This window comes from Epinephelus moara, chromosome 5, assembly GCF_006386435.1.
Source record: "Epinephelus moara isolate mb chromosome 5, YSFRI_EMoa_1.0, whole genome shotgun sequence".
Taxonomy (NCBI): Eukaryota; Metazoa; Chordata; class Actinopteri; order Perciformes; family Serranidae; genus Epinephelus; species Epinephelus moara.
The window spans coordinates 27,911,696-27,929,874 of NC_065510.1; the positions used below are offsets into that span (position 1 = coordinate 27,911,696).

The following is an 18,179-nucleotide window of genomic DNA, read 5'->3' on the forward strand; positions in this document are numbered from 1 at the left end:
TTCAACTGAAAATAGTCAGATACAGTTAACTTGTTCATTTGCATGTCTGTCAAAAATACTTGCTATAGTATAACTAACTATAAATGCCAATAGTACATATTATATCCGCATTTTTTTTCCAGGCTGTTGAGTTGTTTACAAGCTGTACTAAAAGCACTAATAAAAACAAAATACATGATATGATAAAAACATAATTTAATCACTACACTTTGACAATACAGTGGCAGTTATCACCCTAAAAGGAGCGACTCAGAAAACAAAATGGAGTCATTCCCAGCATCATCATACTCACACCCACAACATCCAAAGTTCACCTACAACAAACATCCTGATAAAATTATTTAAAAAAAATTTTAAACATTAAAAAAAACATTGTAGACTATTAACAGTTTTTGCACCAGACATAATAAAAACTATTTGTTCACAGTTGATATGAAAGTGCTTTTACAAGAGATGACTGAAATCTATGTGAGCTGATTAACATCAGCTTTTACATTTCTCAGGTCGTACAGTCCATTTGTACCTTTTGACTTCAGGCATTTCGTCCATAAACAGCGCTGTGTAAAGCAGACAGCTTTGTGTTACCTGATATTTCCACTTGGTTTGTTTTGCCTCTCTACAAATGCTCCGTTATTAAAATCCTGGCCAAATTTAAAATGTCTAACACATTTGAATCTGGTCATATGTACAGTTGTCCTTCCCTGTGATTATTCCAGTTATGTTCACCCTGGTTTAGGATTTCTCCAGACCTCAGTGCTCAGAGAACTGAGGAGGCGTTGGATCTCAACAGCTGGAGTCCTAAGGGACAAAAAATAGAGGTAAGAAGAGGCCAGGTTAAAGAGACTGTTTTAGCTTTAGACAAAATGGCCACTGTAAAGCACTGGAGCAGCAAAGACCGACCTGACTGGTGAGTCTTCGAGCAGGGGTTCGTTTTCGCTCGTGGATAGACTGCAGGCGAGTGATTAGAAACTTCTTATCCTCTCCCTCCTGAAAAGAGAAGAAGGTGAACCAGATTCATCAAAAGGCAAGAAATATTAACACAGGAAAACATTCTTTTTATTATCAGCTTTTTTTTCTTTACAATTACACAGAGAAGCAGAGCGGTATATATGTATATGTCGGCCATGTCTTACATTTTCTATCTGCTCTTGTAGTAAAGTGATGATCTTCCTTTGGCCGTCGACCACCTGACTGTGAAAGTAGATGATAATCCTGATGGAAAGAAATGACAGAGTGCATCAGATCAATACGACCAACACTTGACTAGATAACACTGATCTTATTAATAATTCAGTACGGTAGGTTAATGCTTTATGAGATACAGTGCATCCTGACTCTATAATCTATCTCAACACTGGACCACCCTGCTGCAGCTGTTTATGTGTGTGGTGTGTTATTATAGTTTTGTATTTTTTATTAGTTTTTCATTTTAATTTTGTTTTTAATCTTTAAAAAAAATTCAGTTTAGTTGCAGTTAATTTCCAGTGTGTTTGCTCGACTCAGTTTAATCTTTATCTTTTAAAAATGTTTAGTTTTAGTGTAGTTTTTATTAGTTTCAGTATTAGTTTTTTTTAAACTTATAATGGGGGTATTTGACAGAATAGATACAATACAAGCAACACTTTCAGTCATGCAGACATCTTAATCTCAATAAACATACACAACAGTGCCTCCTCGTGCCTGTGCTGACAAATCTGACCAACCTAACAAACACTAACACTATAGACATTTCCTGTATATTTGTATTTTAATTTACTTTTGTAAGAATAGAATATCTTTTATGTTAGTTTTCATTTTTTAAATCTAGCTTTTGTTTTAATTTCAGCTACTTGAAATGTTTTTTTCACACCTGGTTTTAGTTTAGTTTTAGTTAACTTATAATTACTTTGGTACTCACAGGAAGATGCCTGCTCCCACAAATAAGAAGAAAGGGTTTTCCACCAGGTAGGAGTGAGCCCTGGCCAGCACGGACAAGCTGGGATTATCTTTTTCCAGTTCTTCCACCCACCGCTTCCCCGCCTGGGACATCTTTTTGAGCTCTTGGAACGGACCACAAGATGGAGAGGGCGTGATGCTGAGGACAGGAGACAGATGTTGAGACAGTGTGTTGGTCAGGACTCTTTGTTTCTTTGAACTTTCTCTGAGGTGAATTTCATCATGGCCGTGGTTGGCAGGTGTTCAGTAAAATCAAATAACAGGACAGCTCAGACATAGCTTCTGATGAAAAGCGTGAAGCCTGAAATGTCACCTAAGTGGTATTTGATTACATATATGTTCATGGAAGAATAGTCTCGAGTGCAAAATCTGTTTTTCACCTGGTGCTCATCGTGCATGGATGTGCGTGCTTTTGTATACCCTTTTGAATCCATAGCAACAACACCTCTGCTATGTTACCAGTTAACTCTCACTTGTTAAACAGATATAAAAATGGGTTAAAATGACTACAAACAATCTCTAAAAATGAATGATGACTTGAGCACAATCTTTTTTTTAAACATAGCTGGAAACCTCCATGTGTAACCTTAACATTTACATTGGTAAACTATTTGGTCTTATTAATTTGGACATCCGTGTGTATCCTTACAGTTTCCAAATTTCAATGAGAAAATGATCATTTTTGATTGGGAAGAGTCAACAGCACAAAAATGTTTCTTTGTGTGTGTGTGTGTGTGTGTGTGTGTGTGTGTGTGTGTGTGTGTACCTCCACATGGTGTATGTGACACACACAGAGGCACCAAGGAAAGAGGGGAAGCAGAGGAGAGTGATGAAGATGGTGGTCATCTGGCTGACTCGGTACGGCCTTCTGGGTGCCTGACAGTTCATCATCACGCTGCTCTGTGTGGAGAGAAAACACAGTCCAAGGTGAGAAAACACAGTCCAAGGTCAAGGGTCACAACCTCTGACTAAATTAGGGGTCCACTGACATTCTGATCTGGCTGCGGTCCTACGTTTCCAAGGTCACTGATTGTAACTGTCATGCTCAAGAAGGAAAGTAAAAATGGCAAAATCAGAGAGAATTTAGCAGACATGACATCAGTCGTTACATAATACCAGGATGCACATACTGTACAGTGTATACAACACATAATGTTACGGTACTGACACCGTTTACAGACAGTCTGCAAGGATGCAAACTGATCCAGGGTCAGAAAGTCTGAGGCTATCTAACAGGCTGAGAGTTTCTGAAGGCACACTACAACAGAGGATTATTCAAACCATAATAACAAAACAGGGGGAATTAAAGGATTTATTGTTGAGCATTTTGATTTCCATGTTTCCATTAAAGTACCTTTTTAATGTAGAAGAGCAGCAGGAGTTTGAGAATCTGCACTGCAGGCAGCAGAGGAGTGAAGAGGACACCCATCCTGATAAACACAAAGTTCATCGTCATCACACAGAAACTATTTGACTTCACTGAACATAACTGTGTGTACATCTTAACAGTGAGTTGGTACCAGGCCAATGTCTGTCCATAGATGAGCTCAAGGACGTTCCTGGCGATATCAAACACTGGTTTCCTCCTTCTCTTCAGCACCTTCTCAGAGAACAACCTGCAGACAACAGGAGGAAGTGAGTTTATGAGCTCTCGTGTTTTAAGTGAGAATGAATTGTAAAAGTTAATTCAAGCTCTGCTACAAAACGAAAGTGAATATAACCTCCAAAGAAACTCTCCAAACAAGGTGTCCAATAGAGTGAATATGAAGTCCATAAGCAGGAAACGATAAAGCTCCTGGCCAACAAAACTCTCCCAGCACTGGAGACAATGTTTGGTAAAAACAGAGCAGAGTCAGCCATTAAAGAAAAATCTCTGAGCAACACAAACTTAAATAATCAAGATTACTAATACTCCTTTATACAGTTGTGATGAAAAAGTGTTGTGTTACCTTCAGTTTAATACTTTTAGGGTCAGCAGCCACTCGACCCAGCCAGTGGTAGCACAGGACTCCAAGAACGCTTACTTTTAACATCAAGTTTCTAGAAACGCAGACAGCAAACATGTTACCAACCCAAACCATCAGTTCTGCATTTTCTTTTACTCTGAACTTTAGGGCCATAACGGTACATGTATTTGTGTCGAACTGTTCGGTACGCGACTTTCGGTTCGGCACGACCCTGTACCAAATTATTGGGCGCAGGATATTATTTTATTTTATTTTGTTTTATTTTAATTCCGTTTTTGCGAGCAGAACCATTTAAAATATCTAGTTCCCCGATGGACATAATTGAGTGACGGACTGAGTCCGACCGTAAATCTCCGCTTTCACTTTGTGCAGCGCATTCTCGCATTTTGACAACATGGCAAGTGAGCCTGACGAACCTGAAGACCCACCTGCAAACCTTAAGTCCTCCGTTTGGGAACACTTTGGTTTCAGGGTAAAATACGAAGATGGAAATAAACAAGTGGACAAGACACTTGGAAACATGTCTAACATGCTAACGCATCTAAAAGCGACACCACCCAAGTTTGAACGTTAACCGGCACAACTAGAAAAAGCAATCTGGTGCAAACTACGATATCGTCGTCATTTAAAAAGAAAGAGCGTTTCCCTGACCATCGCGCTAAAGAAATAATCAACGCCACTGGAACGGAGTAAAATTGTTTAAGCTGCACTTTAGATATAAGCATGTTTTGTTTACTTGTTTACTAGTTCCTAGTAAAACTGAATCTGAGCAGGTTTTAAAGCTGACCGGCTGCACTATACTTTTTATTTTAATTGAGTAAAATTGTTAAAGCAGAAATTTATATTTATATTTTTCATTCAAAAAATGTGTTAAAAAAACAGCAGGATTTTATTTTTCACTTTTATATTTCTATTTTCATTCAAACAATGTGAAAAAGCAGGATTTTATATATATTTGTTTCATTCAAAAATTGTGTAAAAAGAGTTAACTGCTGTGGTGGTTTGTTTTAATAAGGCTACCAATAAGTAAAAGATATTTAATAGTTGTCTATTTTTCTCATTACTGTACCGAAAAAAAACGAACCATGACTTGTGTACCGAGGTACGTACCGAACCATGATTTTTGTGTACCATTACACCCCTAGTGAACTTGCATCATGCAGTTCTGCTCATACCTGCTGATGGCGGCATATGTGCGCACAGAAGGTGAGTCATAGTCCTCCATCCAGGCTGCGAGGTTGAACAGGCCGGGCAGCAGCAGGTTGATGAGGGAGACCACCACTGGGAGGGCCAGCAGGCTGGCTTCATGCGACAATGGGTTTTTGATGACTCTGCGAGAACTTGCTTGGAGGTTCTGTTGGGGGGAGAAAACAAGGAGGTAGATGAGCTCTTTAATTTTACTGTTGGTTGTTCTGTCATCTTCCAGCTGTCATAAAAGCCTTTTTCACCAATTGTTTTGTTGACAACTAGCAACAGGGCTGTGAGCCAGCATGTGTCTTTTTTTGTACTACCACTAGGGGGCACCAGCAAGTTTAAATGTAGGGGTTTAAACCCAAGACAGTAGAAACAGAGATGTTTATATAAAGCAACCATGCAGCTAATCAGCACTTTGTTTGATATACAGAAACATTATTGATTTGCTTGGATGACAGTCTTACAGAAAGAATGGTGGCCAGAAGAGGCATACTGTATGTATGAATGGCTAATTTAATAAACATAAAGACCAAACACTGTGTAACAAAGAAAAACAAATAAAGCCTGAAGTCTGAGTATTCATTAATTAAAATTCAGATCCTTAAGAAACCACGCGCCTCACCTGGTGCATGTATTCAGAGAAGTAGTAAATACCAAGCACACAGGCAGTGGTGCTTGCTATGCAGATAGCCCATGCCAGACCATGAACCATCAGTCTCCCAAACTTCTGACACGATGTTTTCTTGACATGTTTATGATTCACCTCTGCTAGCAGCTCCTGTGGAGTGTGGAGGCAGGACAGAGAGTGAGTGACAGATGAGGAATATTGCAAGATAACGGGGGAGAAAGAAGCTAAAGAATGCATTAGGTCATCACATTCCTGTCTGCCAATTATGTGACAGAGGAGGATGTAAAGAGAGGAAGGATGTGTGTGTGTGTGTGTGTGTGTGTGTGTGTGCATGCGTGTTTACATGTACCTTGAGCTGGGTGCAGATATTCTCAGACATGAGTCTGACAGAAGTTTTCTTAATGACCTTGAAGTCCCAGGAGCAGAGGACCTTCATAGCCAAGATACTGTGAGATTTGTCGATTCGGAAGCTCTGACCAAACGATTTTGACATGCTGTTGGGAAATTGCACATAAACATGCTCCATGAGATATTATTACATTTATTACGAGTTATTTTAGTACAGTTTGTGTTTAGATGTGCATTTTTAACTAACAAAAAGCATACAAAATCAATGTACCTGTATACAAGAATGATACATGTGATGAAGAAAGCCACTCCTATGGTGAAGAAGTATGCAAGCGGCATGTTATACAACACACAGTCCAGGCTGGCTCCTTTGGGCAAAGAGGCATTCTGCCTGTCATCAGTATTCCTGCAGCTCCCACCCAGTGTATAGTTGGAGTAGTATCCATAGTACATCACTGTGTCTGAGAAATAGCCCTGAGAAAAAAGGAGACAGAGAGACATTTAAGCAAAAACTTAAAGTTGCCTTAATGTGGACAAAATCCAATATCACAATACTTTTAACCAAATACCTAATCACGCAAGTTTAGAAAATTACATCACTTCACTGTATTGCATCTATTAAAGCCAGGAAAAGACACTTACAATATGCTATCCAGAATCTAAAACAATATCTAGTCTCATATTACAATATCAATAGAATATTTAAACATTGCCAAGCAATAATTTTTAGTATAAAAAGTTTGACTGCGGGGCATAAACTGTCTCCTACTTCACTAAAAGGTCCATTATCTGTGAGAGTGCACTACGGGTTTCAAGTTTCCACCTCACACTTATTGCATATTTAACCATAATTGGTTTCCAGACTAGTTGTGATGTCACAAAATCCTGTTTGTGCGTAAACAGCTTAAACTGAGATTTAAGGTGATCACAGAGAAACTTCTCCCCCTCAGCAATGAATGTGAAAACATCTCGTGTCAAAACACAGCGAAGCTCAAACATCCAAGTGACATAACAATGAGCAAAACTATAAGCTGTTTGTTGTAGTGGAGGAGCACTTTATTTCCAGCTCTTTAAAAATGGCTTTGTTATCATACAGTTTTAAAGCTTCTGAACACATGAAGGATGTGGTGAATGGCTTTTTTTTTTTTTCTCAACTAAGGCGTCATAGGATGTGAGAGGTGTCACAATAACATGACACCACAGCACACAGCTCACCGCTCCAGTGAGGAGCTCCAGTCCAGTGAAGGAGCTTCTCCCCGCAGACAGCACTGGAGGGTGCACCGCCTGAGGCAGCACCAAGAAGGCACCAGTCACCAGGAACAGGAAGAGGTTGAAGAAGAGTAGGGTCTTAAGGAACAGGAAGTATGAGAGGACACCGGTGCCGAAACGCCCGCCCACTCTCTTGAGCGCAACTTGCCACAGCTGGAGGGAATGAAGGAAGGACAACCAGCTGTACCAACTCTGTCTTACACCCTGGGGAGAGAAAGTGTGGGAGAAGAGGGGGAGAGAAAATCACTGTAATTTCTAAATCAACAACCCCTCATTTTCATACTGCATTATGTGTTATTAAGAAAAAATAAATAGTGACACTGAAATGTATCCATGCTCCACTAAAAATGACTCACAATGCAGCAGTACATTTCCTGACAAAGCGTACACACATTTGTCATTTCGCTTTTGTGCATCTGAAATCTGTGACTCACACCCTCACAGCCATAAATGCTTAGGTAACAGAGCGATTACACTGCCTTGATAACAACACCTACAGGAAATGCTTGACACCCAATTTCAGTTGTAGAGAAAAAATGTCTTCCATGCCTCCCATTTGTTATTGAAATAACTGATATAATAATTTACACATCTTTACAAAAACTCCCAGCACACCTTGAGTATACAGTTAATCAACAATGTGTTGGAGCAGAAAGTCATGGGGTCATTATGTCTAGACAGATGACGTGATGATCTAATATCAGGAAGGAACACAAACAGAAACTGTCTCAATGTTCCCACTGTGTACAAACAACAAAGCCAACTACCTGTCACTCAGTCACTCCAATCAGGCATAACTCAAGTCACATGGGGCACATGACTCTCTACTGTGAGTTACACTGACCTTACAATTAATACACTACTGCTTTTACCCTGCTAATGTTAGACAGGCTAAGGATATATCTATTCCATTCATGGTCCAGGGTACCGCAGTGCCAAAATTACCCCAGCTCACTAAAACACCGTAGAAATCTCCAACAACACACTGTAAAAAGCAACCAGCATCTTTGTTCCTTTACTTGCAGACTGTAAGCAACATCACAACATCTACACTCTACACCTAAGTAAGATCTAATTTTCTTAACTGTTGTTAGCAAGAACTGAGATTAATACTGTTGAACCACTGCATGTGTGTTGTGTTTTTCATGGTGTGGAGTGTGCAAAATAGACTGCAACTCAATACCAGGACAACATCCATAATATTTAGTAGCGTACTTCAACCTCTCAAGACTTTCAATAGAAATGTTCAATCTCAGCCTTTTAGGTGCTCTGAAAAAATGGAAATATTCAATCTGCTGATGAAGATTGTATGATACAATTGAAAAGTTGCAGAGGAGCTACAAAATGGACCTTGAGGTGAGGCTGATAATAAAAGGAATAACTAGAGAGACAAACAAGTACAGTATCTAGATACCGTCAGAGGCATCAGCATCTTCTCATGGGAAGAAAAATACAGGAAGAAAAACACAGACGTTTCAAGTGGTGTAAGTGACTCACAATTATGATGTAATATTTGAGTCGACTGCAACAGGGGATCTGTTTGCCAGACAGTGTGCGTTTCTCCTTTTGTAAAGCTAGCCTCCTACAGACAGAGAGACAAAGAGAGAGATTCAGACTGATATGTAAGAAACACACTGAGTCTGGAGATGAATAATAAAAACAAAGACTACATCTACCTGAGTTCATTCTTCTCTGCCACACTGAGAGGCATCGCTCTGAGCATCCTGACCCTGTCGCTCGCTGACAGGTTCTGCAGGTTGTTCACCAAACGTTCCCTCTTGGTCACTGTAACACACACAGAGGCAGTGGCACTTAGGTTAAAAACTTGTCAAACACAGCTGAGCTTTTATCCAAGTGTCTTATCAGTGCATATCGTTCTCCTCACCCTCTGCGCCCTCTGCGTCCGTAGTGTCTGCCTCAATGCCGTAGCCTCGTATGCTCGGTCTGGCAGAGCGAGAGAAATCTCGGATGGCGGGTCTGCTTTGCCTGCGCCTCCTAAGCTGCATGGTCCTGTTGTAGTACTGAGAGATGATGGCTCCCCTGTTGCGACCTGACAGAGAAAGAGGATCAGACTGTTTAAAGATGGGCTAAGCAGCATTTACTGGCTTAAAGCTGCTGCACCAACACTGAATTTGACAACTCCTCATGAAATCCAAAGACAGTGGCTTCAGGATTTGTCATCTATACTTTCCATAAAAAAAGAAATGCAACAAAGGTCTCCGCCTAGACTCAAACCAGGGATGTTGAGTTTCATTAACACCCAAGCAACAGGGGCATGCCAAGCCTAATGTATTGTTCTTTGGCATAGGCTTGTAATTCCACCTAACTTCAAATAGGTTAATAAATGTTAGAAATAGCCTTTTAAAGAATTAAACAACAGAGATATCGTGTAAAAGAATCATCGTTTCTAAAGGAGAGTATAACATTTAGATTTAAATGACTTTGTGTGGCTCCTTTTAGAGGGGAAGTACTAAAAGATGAACAGTTATCTCCTGCTCCGATGTCAAACCCGCAAATATATCATGTGGCAGTGGCACAGCTTAAGAAATCAGACAACAGCTATCGAGTCATCTTCAACACCAAGCTGAGGCACCTGACCTCCCACAAGCGCTGACAGGAAGATGGCAGAAAAAACTGCTTCCCCATGAAACTGTGCTCAGCTGAAACAGGCTGTTTTTACCTTTCATACTGAAGCTAATCATGTGCAGCATGCAAACACAGTACCTTACTTTGATGGTATGGCACAGTAAGGCACAAGAGCAAATGCCAGAGTGCATACAGTGTTTCCTGTGTGGTGAAACTTTGTGACGCCCAAATGTACATTCTTGAGAAGTACACTTAACAGCCTTGTTCTAGACAGCTACACATTTTTACTGGGCGTTGTATGGGTTTCAACATATCAAGGGAGGTAAATGTTCTCTCAACCATCAGAGGAGTTTGAGATTTTTAAGTGGTGTTAAAACATTACAATAACAAAACTGTTCGGTCCTACAGCTCACTCAAGGCTGTGCCCCTGCTACTGAGTCAAGCAGTTATCTGAGAGGAATATTGTGACCACAAATTACGACTACTTTGTTTTTGTCAATTAGCAGCTTTCATCCTTGTGGCCTGTAACGCCAGAACAGTTCACGCTCCAATTAAATCATGCAAACAAATCCTTTTATCACTTGCTTCATTATTTTCACTGGGCTTCTACAGGACTCACCGATCGTGCGACTGGGCATGGAGGACAGGATCTTCATGGTTGCAGAGGACCAGCGTTCACCTATGAGGGGGTCTACCGGTCTTTCACCATCCTCCAATTCCATGTCCCTTCGCAGGTTCCTCCTTCCTTTAAACTCATGTCCAGGGCTGGACAGGTAGCCGACATTGTCTGTGGAAATAAAAGGAAAAAACAAATTAAAAGTACTGCTGCTGCTGGGAAAGTCAGGCACAATTAAATATGGTGAAATTTTAACCTTAATATCAATTATGTGAGAATTTTGCGGATAAACAGAAGAAGTGATGGTGGTAATATGGACATGATGACAAAACAAAAAAATTACAAAGACATATTCAATGGTTATTCAACCAAGTTAAAGAAGTTCATACAGTGTAGCAATTAATTATCTGTAGCTTTAAAGCTACGGTTGGTTATTTTATTGGTCACTAAAATTTGCTGAAACTGTCCCTACATCCACACAATAGTACATGAGACAGTATGTGAAATAAATTATGTTCCTCCTCCTCATAGTGCTTCTGATGGCATTTGCTAGAGTCTACAGCAGCTGGAGGAAAACAACCAATCAGAATCGAGAAGTCTAACAGCTGTCAATCATGTCCATCACGACATGTGAATTGCAAACAGACTACGCAGCACTGATCAAATATGAAACCAGATTCTGTTACTGCATTGCCTATTTCTCACCTCAAATGTTTTCAGAAACATATTTTAGCGTACTGTTTAACTGTAATACAAGATCATTGTTACCCGCTGGCTGCCATATTGTTTCCTGTGTAAAAACAGCCAAGCTCGCATTATGTCAGACACCACTGGGAGTGTTTATTGATGTGGTGCATTCTGGTAGTTGTAGGTTTTCTATCTCTTGAGCAAAAGCGAATGCCACAGCCCTTTTCCTTTGTTTTCTCTTGTCATGTGGCACCAATTACAAAAGTATTTGTGTCTTTCGACTGCCGAAACAGCCCAGTTTTATATAAAGACCACCGTTTCAGCAGTGAAATACTTAATACTTAAAAAAATATTACATGTACTGTATCACTCCAACTTCACACTAACCTAAACCCTAAAACTAAGTCTATGTATATTTAGTGCACTATATAGCTGTAAAATGAGAAAGTTTGGTCTGGTCGGTGGGCGATGCTTAATTTTGGCTCGACTGCTTTCAACATGGTGACCTGTCATGATCTCATTTTACAGCTCAACAATAGACTTAAATGTGTTCCTAAAAAACAACTGAGCTGAGAAATTAGCAGTGCAGTAACAAAATCTTGATTCATATTTGATCAATGTTGCCTAGTTTGACAGTTTAATCGCAGTTCACCAGCATAATTGACAGTTGTGTTAGAGACTCCTCGGCTCTGATTGGTTGCTTTCATTCGAGTGCAGGGGATTCTACGAAATGCTATCAGAAGCACGAAGAGGAGGAGGGGGAGGAGGAGGAACATGATTTTTTCAAAGGTTACCTGTCTCACGTATTACAGCGTGGATATAGTGACACTTTCAGCAAATATGACAAAGTTATTTTTGTAAAGGGTTATATTCACATAATACCAAGCTCATGTACAAAGTCATTGTCATGCTGACATGCATCTATGAGCTCTCCAAGTACCTCGATCCTCATCGTCCAGTTGTCCCTGCAGCTGCTGTAGCTCGAAGGCGTCAGACAGTCCTCCATTCTGACTCTGCTCTGCTATCAGCTGGCTGAATGAGTCATGAACACCTTCCTCATCTATCGGGCTCCTGACAGAGAGACATATGGACATGAGATTAACTGCAGATTAAAATACAATGACTTTCTGACTCGGTCACCAGTAGTCTCATGGGGGGAAACTGCAAACAAACAGCCAGGAGGAGTCTGTGAGGTCATTCTCATTCATTTGTGGGCTGAACAGCTGAGATTGCCTTCTGTGTGACCATCTCCCTGCGCTATCTAGATGTACTGTGAGTCAAAGCCAACTGGACTGACTGTTTTGGTCGTAAAGCAAGAGGGAAACAAACAAGAAAATGCAGCAGGTCCAGTTCCCTTTGACCTGGTAGTCTGACACAGATAAAGAACCACACAGTAGCCAAACAGGCCTGTAGTGTTTTCATATGGAAACTCTCACAGAGATAGACTGTATGCAAACACACACACATATTCAAACATGCTTTCAACCAAATAAATATGAGTCTTTTTTGTGAAGACAATGAACTGTAGATTAGAAGTGATTGATTTAGATGATTTAGAAAAACATAAATGAAAGCCCTGGGACACTGTGCACAATGGACTGCCTTCCTGTTAACTGTAATAAGACATCAGAGCGCAGCTAATCCTGTCATCTCGGTTCCTTGTTTTACTCTCACCCTCACAGCTTTCATGTAAAATAGCACTCGGTAAGCTGACAGCTTGAAACAGAAAGACAAACAGAAGAACTGAGAAAGCACTTACTCCAGTCCAGCCTCCATGAGTGGGTGGTTCAGGTCAAAGTTAACATTTCGAGCCATTCTTCTTCTCTGACGGTCTAGCTCTGTCCGGCCGTCGGTCTCTTTGTCGACCAATCGCAGAGGGATCACACCCTCACCTGCTCAGACCTGCACTCCACTCCCACCATGGTGCTTATACGTCTACCTGAGAGAGGAGGGGAAAAGGAGGGGGGAGGCGGGGCAATGGGAAGTGAGTGAATTACAGGTACGGAAAAAATGCCAGCAGATGTCTTTGGAATCTGAACGCTCTCGTCATGTTACTGCTTGCCTTGCACACATTTTAACCTGTGTAGTGATGAAACAAATGTTGACTGTACATATGACAACCGCCTGTGCCACTTCTCCCCTCATGTCTCATTTACACTTTGCATTAAATGTTATCTGTATTTGGATCAGGATAAAAGTGTCAACAGGGTCTATACTACAATTTTTTCAAACATTGCTTTGTTAAAGATCCCATGAACCCATTGTTGCCTGCTGTCCATCAGTTTGAGAATGGCAATGACTCATGGATTTAAGAGATTTGGTCATTTTGTCCAGATTCATGAAAGCTCCATTGTGGCTACTGCTTGTGATGAGAAATGTGGTCAGAGTCAGATGGTGCAGTGTCACCAGTGAGATGAATATTCATGACCGGGGACAGAATGATGCATTGTCAGAGTTCACAGTCAGAGTATGTCATATGGTGGGTTTGGAGGAAGCATGCTGGTTCCTCTGTGTTTGTGTGCATTTAAAGGCCCTCGCTTCAGTCAGGAAATCTGTCCTCAGTAATGTGCAACAACTGCATATAAACATTCATCAAAGACCCGGAGAGGACATGTCCTGGTGATGTCATAAACCTTGATCACAGGAGTCATAAAAAACAAACATCAGTGAAGTTTGGGATTCAACAAAATTGGATCCAGATATTCATTAGTGACTAATAAAAACTCTGTTTTATTTATCCACTGAGACTGGGGATAAATAAAACACAATCGGCAACTATAAATTCAGCTTAACGACTGCTCTTTGGACATCATAAAAGGCCATAAAAAAACAGCTGATCTGAAAATATATCCACATATCTCACAGTTAGAGGGAGACGTCTCTAAACCAATGGATTACCTTTTTAAATTTCCTTTTTCAGATGAGCAATTGACTGCCTTGAGATGACAATTTTTTGGAGCATTTGAGGTTTTGCAATACCGTTGATATCATGCTGGTGGTTCTCTCTTTAATATCTTTGGATTTATGAGGCCACTGTAGGCCATGATACAGATCAATGAGCAGGACTTTGCGTGAAAATAATAGATTTTTGCAATAACATGCCAAAACAAAGATATTTTTCAGGTATTTGAGTCACTGCATTCGCCAGAAAACAGCCATTATTCTTTATTTGTTTTATTCATTATCGGGTTATTCATTGACTTTCCAGAAAATAACATTAGATACCATGATTTACTTTGCTTCCTACTTGACTTAAAGCAGTATCCAGATATATCATAATCAATTACTTGGAGAGACAGTAAATGACAATATTGAATCATGATCCAGCCAGCTGTTTGACAGCATGCTGAAAAGATAGCTTTGCCTGGTTTATTTATGTCAGTTATTGGATGTCTATGGGAGCAGCTTCTCTCCAAAGATGAACATCTGGGCCAACTACTAATTTCAGTTCAAAGTTCAAACAAGTAAAAATAGTTAAGGTTACATCTAGCGTCAGATCTACTTCCTGTTTACAGTACCCACAGCAGAGAGCAGCAGTAGTGCATAATAGTGATGTGCCTTTGTGTGTTCCTGTGAAATGATCAGAGGGTGGAGGGTTTGCTGTGGGTGTAACACTCTGTAGTGCAAAGGAGCATTTCCCATATATCTATGTGGAGAACTGCTACTCAGATACTTCAGACATCCCACAAACTAATTGGGCTAAAGCTCACCATTCGACATACCCTCAGACTGCAAACAGAGGCATACAAGAGTTTGTCTCATTATGGGTAAGTCAGAACAGCAAAATTCCCCTTAAAGTCAACTTTAGCTTAACCACTACAAGCTTGGAGTTCAGTTCCCAGGCTCCTCCACCAACACCACACACACCATGCACTCATACTCACTGCAAAGAGCTTAAGATAGAAGTATCCACCACATCACAGGTACAAGTAGTTGGTGGCGTTTTTTTAATGAGAGTGCCCTGCGTCATGTGAAAATGACAACATACAACGTGAGCATATTCCGATCATTATGCACACATGAATGCGTGAGTATGTGACCCAGACTTCTGCTCTGGGTGGAGGTGACATCTTTCTGGTTCTGGTCTTCAGTGAATATGATATCAGCAGCATACATAAAGCAGGGCGCAGCTCTGAATATCAGCCAACACACTGACTAAATGACTGCATGGTTCAAAAATGTCCCTCTACCACCATCAATGTTAATCCTTCCTTTGTGCCGGTACTTTTCGGGCCCTGTTGCAACAATCTACTGCACGCATCTGCTTTTCCCCCCTTTTCTCTCAAACATACGGTTTTCATTACCTGGAGCTTCCACGATCATGTTACACTTTCCTTAATGGTCCGTTTACTATTCCATATATTTTTTTGTTGCCTCTCTCTTTTTGTGTGATTTAAATTCTGTTTCAACTCTGCAGAAACAAACAATTGCTTTACGCATCACTGAATTTCTCGGGTGGCTGGTCACTCTCCAACATTGTGTGTTTAGCCTTGTAGTGACTCTTTGCTTTATTTTAATGTCTGTAGATATGAAAACTGATATTAAAGAAGTGCTCTGAGACTGTACAGCCAGGGCAGGATATTATGGGGGTGGGAGTAACACCAAACCCATCCTGACAGGGGGTCAGAGTTGAGCTACACTGTTGCCAAATAAAATACGCTGGGGAAAAAAAAAAAAGGGGATATCAGAACACAGATGGGTTCAATGTGAGTTTAAGTTGGGTTACACGTTAATTAGAGAACACTGCTCCCTCAAACAAGGAAATAAGTACAATGTAAGTGCACTAATGAGCAGTATAATCTAGACACAGGGAATGCATGCCTGTCCACACAGCGGGACATCACTTAAATTTGTAGACATTTTCCAGTGGATAAAACAGAGGGCACTTATCAGCAGATACGAGGGTGAGGTATAGGGGTAAAGTGAAGGGAAGTGTGTAAAGCAACCTGTCCACTCTGAAAGCTTTCAGCAACTGCACAGAAATCAGTTCCCAGAGTGCTGAGGAAAAAAAACAACAGAGAGAGCAGGGAGGCACAGAGCTACAGTAAACATGGCAGCAGAATTACTTGTATTTCAATACCCTCATGTTAACCGTTAGGCATCACATTCTGCCTCTGGAAAAAGGGGGTATGGAGAGAATAGAGCGGTTAAAAGAAGCGGACCTGTATTTCTGTATTTTAGCACAAAATAAGCAAAAGTTATAAATTATTTATGGAGCAAAGCAGATATTATAAAGGAAAATACACAAAAAGCATAGACACAGAATACTAACAAGCTACTAACAGGCATGGATAGATAACTGAACTGGCCTACCAGGCACAGGCCCAGAAGTGTCAGGGGCCCCCTGGTCTTTACCTGCAAAATATCACTCATAAAGACAAGTACCGGCCAGGTGGAGACTCAAAAAACAACCACAAAGAGTCACAAAATGACCACAGAGCGACCCAAAGCAAACATCAAGATCAACAGAAAGATCCGTGACAACCACAAAAAGATGCAAAACAGCACTACAAAGAGGCTTAACAACTATTATGTCAGTGAATGTGTTTATATGGACATGGATAGCCCATGTATGATCAGGTTTTTGGACCATCCTGTTTATGTGTTTGAGCATGTAAGCACCATATTCAGTTTATGAGAATACACTAGCTGGAGTACTGTGAAAGAAACCACAATGTTTACAAGGAATATGAATAACCCAATATTTCCGTGCTCATGGAAACACCATATCCTAAATATGATCATAACCAAAATAACCTCATGTACAGGTTATTCATGTCCATGTAATCGCACTATGTCTTGCCTCTATGTAAAAAGGGTGGTGGGGCCTTCTGCACGTCTGTGCCCAGGGGCCCACTGTCTCATAATCCACCCATGCTAAAGGAAAATGAAGGCAGAAAAAAGGAGAAAAATGTGCATGCAATTAGTAGGACTTTGCACAGTCAGTCGTGCATGTACATACACAACTACACAGCTGTTGCACTCTGGGACCCATAATACTGCATGTCTCTCCGCCTTCATTCAGTAAAAAAAGACACAAAATTATAGGTTCGAAGTTGGCAACATGACAGACACTGGAAACCCCTGTGTTATAACACAGATGTGGCAAAAAACTATCGATGCTCATATTCCTCAAGTTTCTACACATGAGAAAGCACAAGAAAAAGAGATGTGCCACAACAAGCTGCCCTGCTGTTGCTCAATAGACGAGAAAAGCTCATTCACCCGAGACTGGGAATCTGTAATTACTTCAACGGGCTTTTCTGCTGAACAAGCTCACATCTCAAAGCGACACAGGGCAAAGTTACAAAGTTTGTCTCTTATATAAACTCCTCTTGTGTTGTTGTCTGTTGTCGACTGGCTTAAATGTTGACTAGTGACGACCAACGGTTGGCTGCGAGCTTGTCAACCTGTCAATGAGTTTCATTAAGCTGACTTAACTTTACATCTGAGGTGACGACAAATCTTCGGTTTAAATTCAGAAGTAGCTACATGAAGCGAAATAACAGCTTAAAACTTTGACAAAGTCTGGCCAAAGTTGTTCACTCACCCGTTCAGTAACTCGACAAACCCGTTTGAGTCTCTGCTCGCCAGTATGTCAGTCAAAATAGTCCACACGCGCAACCGGACAGCGGGGGAGAAACCATTTTCGCGGTGGGATGTGAGGTTTCTACTTTTTCAACTAGGAACTTTAAAACCGAGAGCTAAATGTATAGTTACTGCGTCAAACTCTGTCTTAGTCTCCAATACACCCATAAATTCAACACAGTCACCGGCTTGTGATGACGAGGTAACGTGAACATCCCCCCTCAAAATTGCCAGACTTGGTTCAGTCCTATTCAGACTTGAAATCCCTCGCCGGTGTTTGTCTGCTGAAACAATGCGAAAGTACACAAAGACAGTCTAACTTGAACCTATCGAGACGGACAGTGTTTTAATTAATTGAGTT

The 18,179-nt window shown here is 40.7% G+C and overlaps 1 protein-coding gene across 3 annotated transcripts; it reads right to left on the minus strand.

Annotated features, from left to right (window-relative positions):
- Positions 1 to 180: 180 nt before the first annotated feature.
- On the minus strand, positions 181 to 17,936 carry tmc6b (transmembrane channel-like 6b). Of its 3 annotated transcripts, none has more exons than XM_050044507.1 (21): positions 17,781 to 17,936; positions 12,990 to 13,169; positions 12,171 to 12,301; positions 10,547 to 10,714; positions 9,227 to 9,391; positions 9,018 to 9,126; positions 8,839 to 8,923; positions 7,288 to 7,545; positions 6,344 to 6,546; positions 6,074 to 6,218; positions 5,719 to 5,874; positions 5,078 to 5,256; positions 3,885 to 3,975; positions 3,657 to 3,754; positions 3,456 to 3,551; positions 3,290 to 3,365; positions 2,702 to 2,835; positions 1,898 to 2,074; positions 1,134 to 1,212; positions 901 to 987; positions 181 to 798 (listed from the first exon to the last, which is right to left on the minus strand). In XM_050044507.1, exons 2-21 carry the CDS (start codon positions 13,043 to 13,045, stop codon positions 784 to 786), a joined length of 2,508 nt encoding a protein of 835 aa, XP_049900464.1. In that variant the 5' UTR covers positions 13,046 to 13,169; positions 17,781 to 17,936; the 3' UTR covers positions 181 to 783. The 3 variants fall into 3 exon arrangements, with proteins under 3 accessions (XP_049900464.1, XP_049900466.1, XP_049900465.1); XM_050044509.1 differs by having other exon boundaries at positions 12,990 to 13,165; positions 17,781 to 17,927; XM_050044508.1 differs by lacking the exon at positions 17,781 to 17,936 and adding an exon at positions 15,115 to 15,194.
- Positions 17,937 to 18,179: the final 243 nt, after the last annotated feature.